The following is a 13,159-nucleotide window of genomic DNA, read 5'->3' as shown; positions in this document are numbered from 1 at the left end:
CCAGAGAGGGGAGAGCAGCTGCCAGGGGAGCCCTGGGCTGGTCTGGGTTACTGGTTTATGATGATGCCACTGTCAGGCAGAGTTTGCTTTTTGGGAAGATGAACTTTGCTTGTTCTGCAGGTTCATTATGGAGTTTTGAGCCCCATCTGATGGAGTGTGGGGAGGAGGTGTCTCATGGAGGGTGGGAACCCCAAAAGTCAGGAATGAGGCTCCCCCAGCAGGGCCAGGGTGGGAGGCAGAGGGCACAAACAGGAGAAATTCCTTCCAACCACTTTTTTTTTTCCCTGGGAGCTCATCAGCCCCAGAGCAGGTTGTCTGGCAGGACTGGGAGTCTCCTGCCTGGGACAGTCAAGCTCTAAAGTGAAATATGAAGCTGCCCCAAGCACTTCCAGATGTTTTTAGGTTGTTTGTATTTCCTACTTGGTGATTTGAGCAGATGCTCCTTCAAAAACAATCAATCTTCAAACTCTCCAGTTCATGGCACAGCAAACCACGTACAGAAATTAAAGAAAGGGGCTGGGACGAGCAGCAGGGGCAGGAAACTCCTTAAGGAACTTCTTTTTGGGAGGAGACCTGACTGTGAGAGGTTCCTGTGTCCTGCCTGGATGTGTTTGGTGCCAGGGGAGGGTCACAGTTTTGTGCTGATCAAATCTCCAGCCCAGCCTCTCGTGCTGAGGATTTGCTATCTCCAAGGATGGATATTCCTAATTCCAGAGGATGGGGTGATGTGAATTGGCAGCTTTTACTTGCTAAAGGTTGTTGAAATGGTAATTTCAACTCAAATAACAGTTTCTGGTACATGAGAACCTGGTTGTGGGGCTGGATACAGCCAAGGAGGAGCTGGACCAAAACCTGCTCCAGAAGAAGAGTTGATCAGTTATCAGCCAAAAATATTTGGGAAGAATTTTTATAGGCAGCTGCTGAAGAAGCTGGAAAGTTTGGGTGTCACAATCCAAATAGAAAATAGCAACGAGAAGCTGCAGGAACTTGAGTTTTCCTCTTGAGGCAAAAAATGTCTGGTTTGGGAAGGAGGAGAAGGGCACAGAAAAGAGCAGGATTTGTAGGTGACCAGGAAAATGGGAAATATCTAATCAAACTGGATCTGCAGAGTGATCAGAGTGGGTTTCCCTCAGCAGGTGCAGAGTATTGGTGACTTCAGGAAGGGAAGAGTTGTCTGGTGGGGCTCAGGGAGTTCCTGGGTTTACTATGGACAAAAATCCCTGGAACTGTTTGAGAGCTGGTTTGGATTTTGCTGGAATTGGATTGGGAGTGTTAGTTTTAGACTCAGATTTACCATCCTGGCTCAGAGGGTCTGTTGTGGACAGCTCAGGGCTGCTCATAAAGGAATAACCTGGAAAGGGAAAATGCCAAATGAGGGCAGAGGAAAGGAGGGAATCCTGGCACATCTGTACACAGCTCTCCCTTCTGTGGACAGGATTTATTCCTGTGTTTATTCACTGGGACTGATAACTCCAGACTGCTGGTGTGTTCCCATCCTTGGCTGGCACATCTGTACACAGCTCTCCTTTCTGTGGACAGGATTTATTCCTGTGTTTATTCACTGGGGACAGGATTTATTCCTGTGTTTATTCACTGATAACTCCTGACTGCTGGTGTGTTCCCATCCTGTGCTGCTCCAGCCCCTCGTAGCCATCCAAGCTCTGCACTCCCTGCAGTCCCTCCTGGAGCAGGGACAGGGAATGTGGTCTGTTAATTAATCAGAACATCTCTGTTTCAGGTTTGATTAAAGCTGGTCGATAAATTGATTTTTGCAGCAGAGCCCTGGCTGAGGCTCAGCACTCCCAGCTCCCACAGCAGATCTGGAGCTGCCTCATTCCCTGTGAGGATCTGTCCTCACCCCCTCTGAATTCTCTGCTTTGATGGTTTTTTGTAAAGAGAAGAATTTGAGTTCACTCAAAGTTTGGAGCAAACCCCTCTGTGTCTCCAGGCACAGCCCAGGTGATTTTGCCTGGAAAGCAGAGGAGACTCATTTCCTTCAGTTCTTCAGAGAAAGTTTTTTAGGAATTTCTGGGAAACCCATGAGTCCCAAAGCTCTTTGGCTGCACAGCAGAGTTATTTTGACTTGAGAGCTTCAGGTTGTTGAGCCCAGAGCTGTGAGTTCCCTCCTGCAGCCTTGGTGGAGATCCCAAAATTTGGTGAATGTGAAGAAATCATGGAATCCTGGAATGCTTTGGGTTGGACCTTGAAAATCACCCATTGCAGGGACACCTTCACTGTCCCAGGTCACAGCCAGGGATGGGGAGGAAAAACCCCCAAACCCCCCTGAGAGCGATGCAGACGCTCCCTGGAGCAGCTGGGCTGGGAATACCTGCACAGCTCCTGCTCACCTGGCCAGGTGTCACTCCAGAGCTGGTCTTGGTGCTCCCTGGAGGTTTCAGAGAGGCCAGGTGTCACTCCAGGGCTGGTCTTGGTGCTCCCTGGAGGTTTCAGACAGATTCTGACCTCAGCAGGAGTGAAGTGGGCTCAGCAGACCGTGAGCAGAGCGCGGCGTCGGCGTCCTCGGGGTGACTGATGAGACCTGAAGGGAGGAAAAGATCTGAGGTGGCTTTGGAGAGGGAAGAGAAGAGGAGAAATTCCTGCTCAAAGCCTCTCTGGGCTAAGGGGCAGAAGCAATAAAATCAAGCTCTGAACTGAAGGTTAAAAGTGAGGCTTTTTCCCAGAAAATTGGTTTTAGTTCAGGTGTCAGTCTGGATGTGATGGTGAAAAACATCTCCAGTGGAGGGTTGTGAACATCTCCAGCCAAGGGTCACCCACTTCACCTTGGCATGGCCGTGTCTGGCTCTGCTGGGCCACAGAATTCATTTTCCCTGAGATTATTTTGTTCTCCCCTTTGCCCTGGAATGAAAACTTTTAAAACAGGAAAACAAAGTTGGATTCCAGTTTAACCGTGAAAAGCTGCACCTTGTCCTTGTAATGGGAAATAAAATTCCCAATTTCTTCCTACTTTTGGCACTTCATTGATTTCTCTTCAAGCTCTGGGCTGGTGGTCAGTGGGATGAGAACTCCTGGTTCTGGTGATTCCCGTGGCGTGGAATACAAGAAACTTCTGGAAATTCTTGGAGGAAGAGAGGTGGGAATTAATAGCTGTCATTATTAACTCTCCCTTCAGGTGAGATTTTCACCTGGTAAATGATTTCTGACCTAAGGCAGAAATGGAATGAGGAGGGCAGGATACACTTCCCACCAGGCTGGAGGAGCAACTTTAATAACCTTTTCCCAGATATATTTTACCTCATTTTCTCTCAATGCTCGAAATACTCAAAAAAAGACTTTTGTCAGGAATTTTGGGCTTGGGGTTTTTTCAGCTGCTGGGCATTTCATTATCTGTGGGTTTAAATTAAATTGGTGGATTCTATTTGCTTCCTTATTGGACTGATCCACGGTGTTGTAACCAGGGTGTAAGTTGGGATTGGAGCTGATAACACGGTGTTGTAACCAGGGTGTAAATTGGGATTGGAGCTGATCCACAGTGTTGTAACCAGGGTGTAAATTGGGATTGGAGCTGATCCACAGCGTTGTAACCAGGGTGTAAATTGGGATTGGAGCTGATCCACAGCGTTGTAACCAGGGTGTAAATTGGGACTGGAGCTGATCCACAGCGTTGTAACCTGGGTGTAAGTTGGGATTTGAGCTGATCCAGTGTTGTAACCAGGGTGTAAGTTGGGATTGGGTCTGATCCACGGTGTTGTAACCAGGTTGTAAGTTGGGACTGGAGCTGATCCACAGCGTTGTAACCAGGGTGTAAATTGGGATTGGACTGATCCACAGTGTTGTAACCAGGGTGTAAGTTGGGGCTGGAGCTGATCCACACCGTTGTAACCAGGGTGTAAGTTGGGATTGGAGCTGATCCACGTTGTTGTAACCAGGGTGTAAATTGGGATTGGGGCTGATCCGCGGTGTTGTAACCAAGGTGTAAATTGGGATTGGGGCTGATCCGCGGTGTTGTAACCAGGGTGTAAATTGGGACTGGAGCTGATCCACAGTGTTGTAACCAGGGTGTAAGTTGGGGCTGGAGCTGGGAGGGTGCTCAGGTTTGGGGCTGGAGTAGTGACTGAGAGGAGTAAATGTGTGATGTATTGTGAAATTCCTGGAATCAGTGAGCTCAGGACAGCAGCTCCTCTGGGGGGTGACAGCAGCAGCTTCCTCACAAGATACTCCTGGTGTATCCTGTGTGCTCCTCACCAGATACTCCTGGTGTATCCTAAATGTTCCTCACAAGATACTCCTGGTGTATCCTCTGTGTTCCTCATGAGATACTCCTGGTGTATCCTGTGTGCTCGCCATAAGATACTCCTGGGTGTATCCTACATGCTCCTCACCAGATACTCCTGGTGTATCCTACCTGTTCCTCTTGAGATACTCCTGGTGTGTCCTACCTGCTCCTCATGAGATACTCCTGGTATATCTTATGTGCTCCTCACCAGATACTCCTGGTGTATCCTACATTCTCCTAACCAGATATTCCTGGTGTATCCTACGTGTTCCCTACCAGATACTCCTGGTGTGTCCTACATGATACTCCTGGTGTATCCTGTGTGCTTCTCACCAGATACTCCTGGTGTATCCTACATGTTCTTCATGAGATACTCCTGGTGTATCCTTTGTGTTCCTCATGAGATACTCCTGGTATATCTTATGTGCTCCTCACCAGATACTCCTGGTGTATCCTACATTCTCCTAACCAGATACTCCTGGTGTATCCTGCATGCTCCCCACAAGATACTCCTGGTGTATCCTACATCTTACTCCAGGTGTATCCTACATGCTCCTCACAGGATACTCCAGGTGTACCCTACTTGCTCCTCACCAGATACTCCTGGTGGACCCTATATGCTCCTCACAGGATACTCCTGGTGTATCCTGTGTGCTCCTCACCAGATACTCCAGGTGTATCCTGTGTGCTCCTCACCAGGCACAGCTCTGGCTCTGACTCTGGAGGGGCAGCAGAGCCTGGTGCCAGTGAAGTGGAAATTCTGAAATTCTGCCTCTCCCTCCCCGAGACACAGGAGGCTCAATGAGTTGTTGTGGTTAATTATTCACAATGTTCAGCTCAGGCAGGAGGAGGAGGGAAGGATGGATTTACTGCTGGAATATCCCTGCCCCTGGATTTGCTGCAGGAATATCCCTGCCCCTGGATTTGCTGTAGGAATATCCTTGCCCCTGGATTTGCTGTAGGAATATCCCTGCCCCTGGATTTGCTGTAGGAATATCCCTGCCCCTGGATTTGTGTTGGAATATCCCTGCCCCTGGATTTGCTGTAGGGATATCCCTGCCCCTGGATTGCTGTAGGAATATCCCTGCCCCTGGATTTGCTGCAGGAATATCCCTGCCCCTGGATTTGTTGTAGGAATATCCCTGCCCCTGGATTTGCTGTAGGAATATCCCTGCCCCTGGATTTGCTGCTGGAATATCCCTGCCCCTGGATTTGCTGTAGGAATATCCCTGCCCCTGGATTTGCTGCTGGAATATCCCTGCCCCTGGATTTCTGCAGGAATATCCCTGCCCCTGGATTTGCTGTAGGAATATCCCTGCCCCTGGATTTCTGCAGGAATATCCCTGCCCCTGGATTTGCTGTAGGAATATCCCTGCCCCTGGATTTGCTGTAGGAATATCCCTGCCCCTGGATTTACTGCTGGAATATCCCTGCCCACAGCAGGAATGAAATGAGTTTTTTTAGGCTCCTTTCCAACCCAAACCATTCCAGGGTTCCCAGATCCTGTGGAAGCCATTCCCAGTGGGGAGGAGCACACCTTGGGATGGCAGCAGGGAATCCCTGGAGCTCTTCTCTGCCTGGTCCTGTCAGCACCAGGAAATTTGTGCCAGCCAGGCTCATTCCCATGGAATTCTGCCCACCAAGGTCCCTCCTGCACAGAGGTTTTCCCTGCCCAGCCCAGCCAGGGAGAGGTGCTGGAGAATTTGGATCAGCTCCAAGCTTTGTGCATCAAAATAAATCCCCCTCTGGCTGCTTCTCAGCCCAGTGCTCCTCAAGTGCTGATTTAATAGAGGGAGAGGCTTTTTAATGGAGATAAATACCTTGGAGAGCCTCTAAAGGCAATTCCTCCCCCTGTTTTCCCTGGAATGTGAAGCTGCACTGGCAGCAGGGGAAGGTGAACCTGCCCAGCCCCTCCATCGAGGGGTTTTTCAGTCACTTCAATCTCGTTTTGCTGAACCTTTGGGCTGGATCTCTTCCCACAGCTGCTGCTGTTCCTGAGCTCTCCCCCCTATGTAGGTCACACTTCCACATTTTCTGCTTGAGCCTCTGTCTCGGAGTGCTTTCCCTCGGAAAATAAAAACATCTCTGTAGAGGCAGGGCTTTGGTTTAGCTGTGGTGGCAGCTGAAGTGATTTCTCCTGGTTAATCCCACTCCAGGGTGGGTTCAGAGCTTGGGTATTCTCACTCTGGGTGTTTTGGAGCTGGGATGGGATGGGTTTGTTCCTCTCCCAGCTCCCTGAGCTAAATTTGAGGTTAAAATGTTGCATCTCATGTCAGGAAAGGAAAAAAAATTTGTGGCCAAACTCCCACAGAGAGGAGCTCCCCAGCTTAGGACAACTCAGCAAAGCTTGGATTTAAACCTCCAGGGTTTAACAGGGAAACAAGCTCAGGACACTCGGGAGGAGGTTCCCAATGAGCCCTGCTGGAAGATTTGGAGTTTATTTGGGTTGGAAAAGACCTTAAAGATCATCCAGTGCCACTCCTGCCATGGCAGGGACACCTCCCTCTGTCCACTGTCCCATCCAGCCTGGCCTTGGGCACTCCCAGGGATGGGGCACACTTTGCATTTGTGAAGAAAAGAGGTTTTATATTTATAAAGTAGATTTAGTTTCTGTTCAGTGGTGATTTTAGCTCAGCTGGGGTTGATTTGCATATAAAACATCCTTGACTCTTCACATCCCTGGGGGTTTGGCAGCCTTTCCCTGAAGGAATCCTTTGTCCAGTGGAGCCACTCAGTGTGGAGTAAAGTCTGATTCAGCTTCAGGTGCTGCAGAAAAGGGATTTTAATATTAATCACTTGGTTAGTGAATCTCATAACCCTGTGGTGTTCAGGGATGGCCAAATGACTGAGGCTCCTCTCAGGCAGCAGCTCCCAGGCTGGGAATGGCTCAATTCCCAGCTTTCCTGGGCCTCTCCAACACAGCTGCATTGTTCCAGATTTTATATTTTATATTTTATATTCACTTAATTTTGCCAGTGGATTACACCTCTCATAGCTGTGAATATCTTCTCCTTCTGCAACAAAGCCTCAAGTCTTTGGGAGGTTGGATGATCCCATTCTCTGTGTCCTGTCCCTCCATCCCTTGTCCCAAATCCCTCTCCAGCTTTCCTGGAGCCCCTTTGGCTCTTAGTCCTTCCCTCCTTGCCTGGGCTTAGGGGGAAAGAGCTTTTTCCATTCCTGTCTCATTAAAATATTGTCCCTCCATGGAAATGTGCTGAAGGAAATGGAATTGGATGATGCCAAACCATCCCTCAAAGGTTTTAAAGCTGGAGGTGCCCAAGGCTGGGTGTTGGAGCTGGAAAAGGGAGAAGTTTGTGAAGAAGAGTCTGGAATCTTCCCTCACAGCAAAACAGGGAATCAGAGTAGGAATTCCTGTGCAGCCCAATTTTAACTGGATGATTTCAGTTCTCCCACGAAATTCATCCATGAGGTTTCATGGCTGTTCCTTTCCATCGAAGGCTCTTCCTCTGATGCCTCCCGATGTTTGTATTCCATGAGATCCCCTCTCTGCTGTGGTTTTAGTGCCAGCCTTGGGTTTGACTCCCACTTTTCCCTTGGGAAGAGATCCCAAGTGCTCCCTGAGTGGGAATCAGTGGAGGTCAGAGTAGGATCCAGTTCAGTAATTCCTTAATGAAAACTTGGCACCCTGGGATTGGAGCAAGGAAATCCTGATGAGGAAGAAAGAGAAGGAACTGTGTAAGGAACATTCCCAGTATAAAATCTGCACCTCTAAAAATGAAGTTGATTTATGGTGTGCTGGGGGATGAAAGGGGAGTTTTTCCTGGGAGTTTTTCCTGGGACTTTTCCTGGGACTTTTCCTGGGACTTTTCCTGGGAGTTTTCAGGGACTTTTCCGGGACTTTTCCGGGACTTTTCAGGGAGTTTTCCTGGGACTTTTCCTGGGAGTTTTCCGGGACTTTTCAGGGACTTTTCAGGGAGTTTCCTGGGAGTTTTCCTGGGAGTTTTCCTGGGAGTTTCCTGGGACTTTTCCTGGGACTTTTCCTGGGACTTTTCCTGGGACTTTTCCTGGGACTTTTCCGGGAGTTTCCTAGGACTTTTCTGAGAGTTTTCCTGGGAGTTTTCCTGGGAGTTTCCTGGGAGTTTTCCTGGGAGTTTTCCTGGGAGTTTTCCTGGGAGTTTTCCTGGGACTTTTCCTGGGACTTTTTCTGGGACTTTTCCTGCGACTTTCCTGCGACTTTTCCTGCGACTTTCCTGCAACTTTGGAGCGCACACGGAGCCACCTCTAACACGAGGCTCTGCCACTGCCGGGAGCACAAATCCTGCTCTTCCCAGAGCTCAGCTGTGTCTCTGTCCCTCCTGTGCAGGTCAGATGGCAGGGCCTGGCTCCATGATCCCCGGGCAGCCCCTGCCAGGCCGGATGATGCCCAGCACTCTCCACCCCGGGACTGGGGCCGCTCCCCCCGGGATGGCCCCGATGGCCCCGAACCTCATCGGGCCCCGCGTGCCGCTGGCAGCTCCCAATGGGATGTGTGAGTGCTGCTCCTGGGACCCCCTGTTTCCTCTGGGGGGCTCCTGAGACCCCCTGTTTCCTCTGGGGAGCTCCTGGGAACCCTCTATTTCCTCTGGGGGGCTCCTGAGACCCCCTGTTTCCTCTGGGGGGTTCCTGGGATCCCCTGTTTCCTCTGGGGGGCTCCTGGGGGGCTGCTGGGATCCCCTGTTTCCTCTGGGATAGTCCTGGGGGGCTCCTGGGAACTCCTTCTTTCCTCTGGGATGGTCCTTAGGCTGCTGGGATCCCCTGTTTCCTGTGGGATAGTCCTGGGGGGCTGCAGAGAACCCCCTGTTTCCTCTGGGATGGTCCTGGGGGGCTCCTCTGCCACTGGGAACTCCCTGTTTCCTGTGGGATCAGCAGGGTTTGGCAGCTCCCAATGGAATGTGTGAGTGCTTCTCTCTGGAATAGTCCTGGATAGTCCTGGAGTGCTCCTCTGCCACTGGGAACTCCCCAATTCCTATGGGATGGTCCTGAGGGGCTCCTCTGCCTCTGGGAATTCCCTATTTCCTGTGGGATGGTCCTGTGGGATAGTCCTGGGGGGCTCCTGTGCCACTGGGATCCCCCTGTTTCCTATGGGATAGTCCTGGGGGGCTCCTGGGATCCCCTGTTTACTCTGGGATGTCCTGGGGGGCTCCTGGGATCCCCTGTTTACTCTGGGATGTCCTGGGGGGCTCCTGGGATCCCCTGTTTCCTGTGGGATAGTCCTGGAGGGCTGCTGGGATCCCCTTCTTTCCTCTGGGATTGTCCTGGGGGGCTCCTGTGCTCCTGGGAACTCCTTCTTTCCTCTGGGATGGTCCTGGGGGGCTGCTGGGAACCCCCTCTTTCCTGTGGGATAATCCTGAGGGGCTGCTGGGAACCTCCTATTTCCTGTGGGATAATCCTGGGGGGCTCTTCTGCCACTGAGAATTCCCTGTTTCCTGTGGGATAGTCCTGGGGGGCTGCTGGGAACCCCTTGTTTCCTCTGGGATAGTCCTGGGGGCTCCTCTGCTGCTGGGAATTCCCTATTTCCTGTGGGATGGTCCTGGGGGGCTCCTCTGCCACTGAGAACTCCCTGTTTCCTGTGGGATGGTTCTGGGAGGCTGCTGGGATCTCCCTATTTCCTCTGGGATAATCCTGGGGGGCTGTTCTGCCTCTAGGAATTCCCTATTTCCTGTGGGATAGTCCTGGGGGGCTCCTGTGCCATTGGGAACTCCCTGTTTCCTCTGGGATAGTCCTGGGGGGCTCCTGTGCCACTGAGAATTCCCCATTTCCTCTAGGATAGTCCTGGGGTGCTCCTGTGCCACTGGGAACCCCCTATTTCCTGTAGGAACAGCAGGGTCTGTGCACTGCCAGCCCCAGAGAGGTGTGTCAGGCATGTTCAGGAAGCTTTAAGTGCTCCTCAGCCCTCTGGGCATCCCAACACATTCCATTGTCCTTTATTTTATTTATAACATCCTTTATTTTATTTATAACGATACAGAGGCTTGGTGGTGATGATCAAAAGCCTCTCCTGACTTAGTGGAGGGTCAGGAATTGACTGGAATTCCTAAATAGTGGAGGTCAGATCAGTAATTCCTTACTGAAATTCCAGTTCAGTAATTCCTTACTGAAAACTTGGCACCCTGGGATTGGAGCAAGGAAGTTCTGTTTAGAAAGAAAGAGAAACACCCATGTAAGGAACACTCCCAGTGTAAAATCTGCACCTCTCTGAAAATGAAGCTGATTTATGGCAGCCAAAAAAGCAGCTGGATCAGGAGCCACAGTGTGGGAGTCGCTTGAATGAGTGTGAGAGTGTGGCCAAGCCCAGAAGGCAGAAAACAAGCTGGCACAGGGGAGGAGTGACTGAGGAATTCTCCATCAGGAATTCTTCAATCAATTTACCATTATTAATTGCAGCCTGGCCCAGCTGCTGCTCAGGAATCCTCACCCTCCAAAACACTCAGTGTGGTTCTCACCGGACGAGCAGGAATTGCCATCACTTGTTGTTCCTCTCCCCAAAAAAAAAAAAAAAAAAAAATAATTGGGAAAAGCCCTTTTGGTTTTGGCTGCAGCAGCAGGAGCTCTGCTGTGTGAGCTCTGAGTCACGGGCGTTCCCAGCCCCAGCAGGAAAACTCTGCCTGTGCTATTTCTTGCTCTTCTTTGGAGCTTTGGCTTCCTTTTCCATCCTTTCTCCTGAGGGATGTCCTGTGTCAGTTTATATTCCTCTTTGCTCTCTTAACTTCTCCTCTTTTCCTCCCCTACTAAACAAATCAGTCATGTTCCATTATCATCTCCTTCCCCGGGCACGAGGCTGGTCCTTTGTGTCCCTCCTTTCTTTCCTCCTGCTCACTGCATCCTCTGCTTTAACCTACATCCATCCTTCAGAGGGAGGAGCAGCCTCTGCCTGTATCAAACCTATTGTTCCATCTGTTTCCAGCAGAAAAGAGCTGGAATTTGGGCTCCAGCACAGAGCTGGGAGGTGAGAGGTGCCAGTTCCAGCTCTGGAAGTTGCTTGGCGTGGATTTGCCAGCTGCTGCTGAGCTGCATCTTGTCCATAAAAATAGGGGATGTTTTTTTTCCTCTTTCACAAAAAAAAGAGGAAAAGTGCTGGAAAAGCAAAATAAAGGTGCAGCAGAGTTTCAGGAGCCACCTTAGTGCCATTTCTGAGTCCTGGGACAGGTTCTCCCATGGCTGGAGACACTTGGGTGTGGGTTTTGTGTCCCTTCTCTGTGTCCAGCCCCTTTGGGTGTCTCTCCTGCTGTCCCTCCCTGTCCCCTTGTGTCCATCCTGTCCCTGACTGTCCCCTGGTGTCCCTGATTGTCCCCTCCTGTCCCTGACTGTCCCCTTGTGTCCACAGATCCCGGCCCAGCTCAGCCACCAGCAGAAGGAGTGACCCCACCCCCGGCCGGAGCCCCACCCGCCTCAGCCGCCCCCTAAAAACAGCCAAGGAAGGAGGAAGAACTTCCACAGCAACATTAGTGGTGACCAAAAGAGAATTAATTCCTCAGTTCCCTTCTGCTCCCCTGGGGAGGTGTCCTTTCTCCTCTCCTCCTCTCCTCCCAGCCCTGTGTGTGTGTGAGTGTGTGATTTGCACACTCAGTGTTCCCCACTGCAGGCACAGCTCGGAATTTCCTTGGGAAAAATGCAGACAGGGATGCCAGGAGTGCCCCCCATGTTGCTGCTGGGAAGTTTTTTTACCCCTTGGATTGTTTGCCTGGCACAGCTCCACGATGGTTTCCTTCCTCTTGGTGCTTTCAGCTTGGGTTTCTCCCAAAGAAAAGTGAAATAATCCAGATTTTGGGGTAGGAACTGAGTTTTTAGGTCATTCAGCACAGCAAAGCACCCAGAGGAGAGGCCAAACCAGAGCTTGGTTTGGGAAACCCAAACCCACAGGGATTCCTGGTGGCTGCAGCCACAGCTGCCTCTAACTTATTACAGGAAATATTGATCCATGGGAACGAATCGATCGGAATAAAACCACTCACTCAATGGTAGGAGTTTTCTCGCTCCAGTTTTTACCTTTCCTTTGCCTTTGGAGGTGGTAGTTGGACCTTCCCTGAGTTAGTTTGGTGCAGTAGCCAACTGAGGAATAACCCCCCTGCCCTGTTTTTAGTCCCTCTTTTTGGAGCATATACTTTGTACTTTTTAAAATGAAGAAAACAAACAAACAAAAAATTTAAAAAAAAAAAAAGTAGGTAGCGAAGAAGTGCTAGAATTTGGGATTGGGTTGGGATGGCTGGGATGGGAATGCCAGAACTACCTCTGGATGACCAGGGCAGCAGCAAAAACGTGGCTGGGACAGCTCCTGTCACCCCCCAGTGCAGCTGGAGGGCTGGGGAAGGGCACAGCTGCAGCAGGGACATCTCCAGGCTGCCAAAACCGGGGGAAAAAATCCTGCAAAAAGTCCTTTTCTGCCCCTGGCTCGGGTTCTCTGCCCCCATCACAACCCAGGAGCATTTTGGGATTTTCCCTGCCAAGGGTCTGGATTCTGCTCCTTGATTCCAGGAGTGGCTTTTATCCAGGTGGGAGTTGAGCTTGGGCTGGAGAGAAGCTCCCAAAAAAAAACTCTGGAACCTCCAGAATCGCTTCCACCATTGAAAAGTTTAAAGATTTGCCAGGTCTTCCAGCAGGACTCGGCGGTGCCGTGGCCGGGGCCTTCCCATTCCCCTTCCCAAGGCTTCCTTCCCCTCCAGGCTCTTTGGGGTGAGCGTGGGATTTCTGGTGCAGCCCTTAGTCCAGTTTAGAGTAACCTCAGGTTGTTTTTAGCGTGAGCAATTCCCAGGATCCAGGTGGAGACTTATTTTTTACTGATCCTAGTGCTGATCCTGCCGAGGACCTGGATCCTGGGCTCGGTTTTTGTTTCTGTATAAATAATTTCCCTGTGCCCACTTTTTTCACCTGATCTCTGTATAGGGCCGGTTTGATTCCTGCAGCAGCCACCCAATTTTGTGAAATAAA

The 13,159-nt window shown here is 50.7% G+C and overlaps 1 protein-coding gene across 1 annotated transcript in view; it reads left to right on the top strand.

Annotated features, from left to right (window-relative positions):
• The window catches only part of SMARCC1 (SWI/SNF related BAF chromatin remodeling complex subunit C1), a gene marked incomplete at its 5' end in the record, with an annotated part of 82,762 nt that extends 70,355 nt beyond the window's left edge, over positions 1 to 12,407 (top strand). The window contains 2 exons of the mRNA XM_083872785.1: positions 8,559 to 8,723; positions 11,559 to 12,407. Coding sequence (XP_083728911.1) covers positions 8,559 to 8,723; positions 11,559 to 11,638 — 245 coding nt within the window. The 3' untranslated portion in view covers positions 11,639 to 12,407. The remainder of the gene's footprint in view (positions 1 to 8,558; positions 8,724 to 11,558) is intronic.
• Positions 12,408 to 13,159: the final 752 nt, after the last annotated feature.

Source organism: Zosterops lateralis, assembly GCF_965231275.1.
Source record: "Zosterops lateralis genome assembly, chromosome: 1".
Taxonomy (NCBI): domain Eukaryota; kingdom Metazoa; phylum Chordata; class Aves; order Passeriformes; family Zosteropidae; genus Zosterops; species Zosterops lateralis.
Note: the sequence above shows the minus strand (reverse complement) of the source record. Positions and strands in the feature narration are given on the sequence as shown.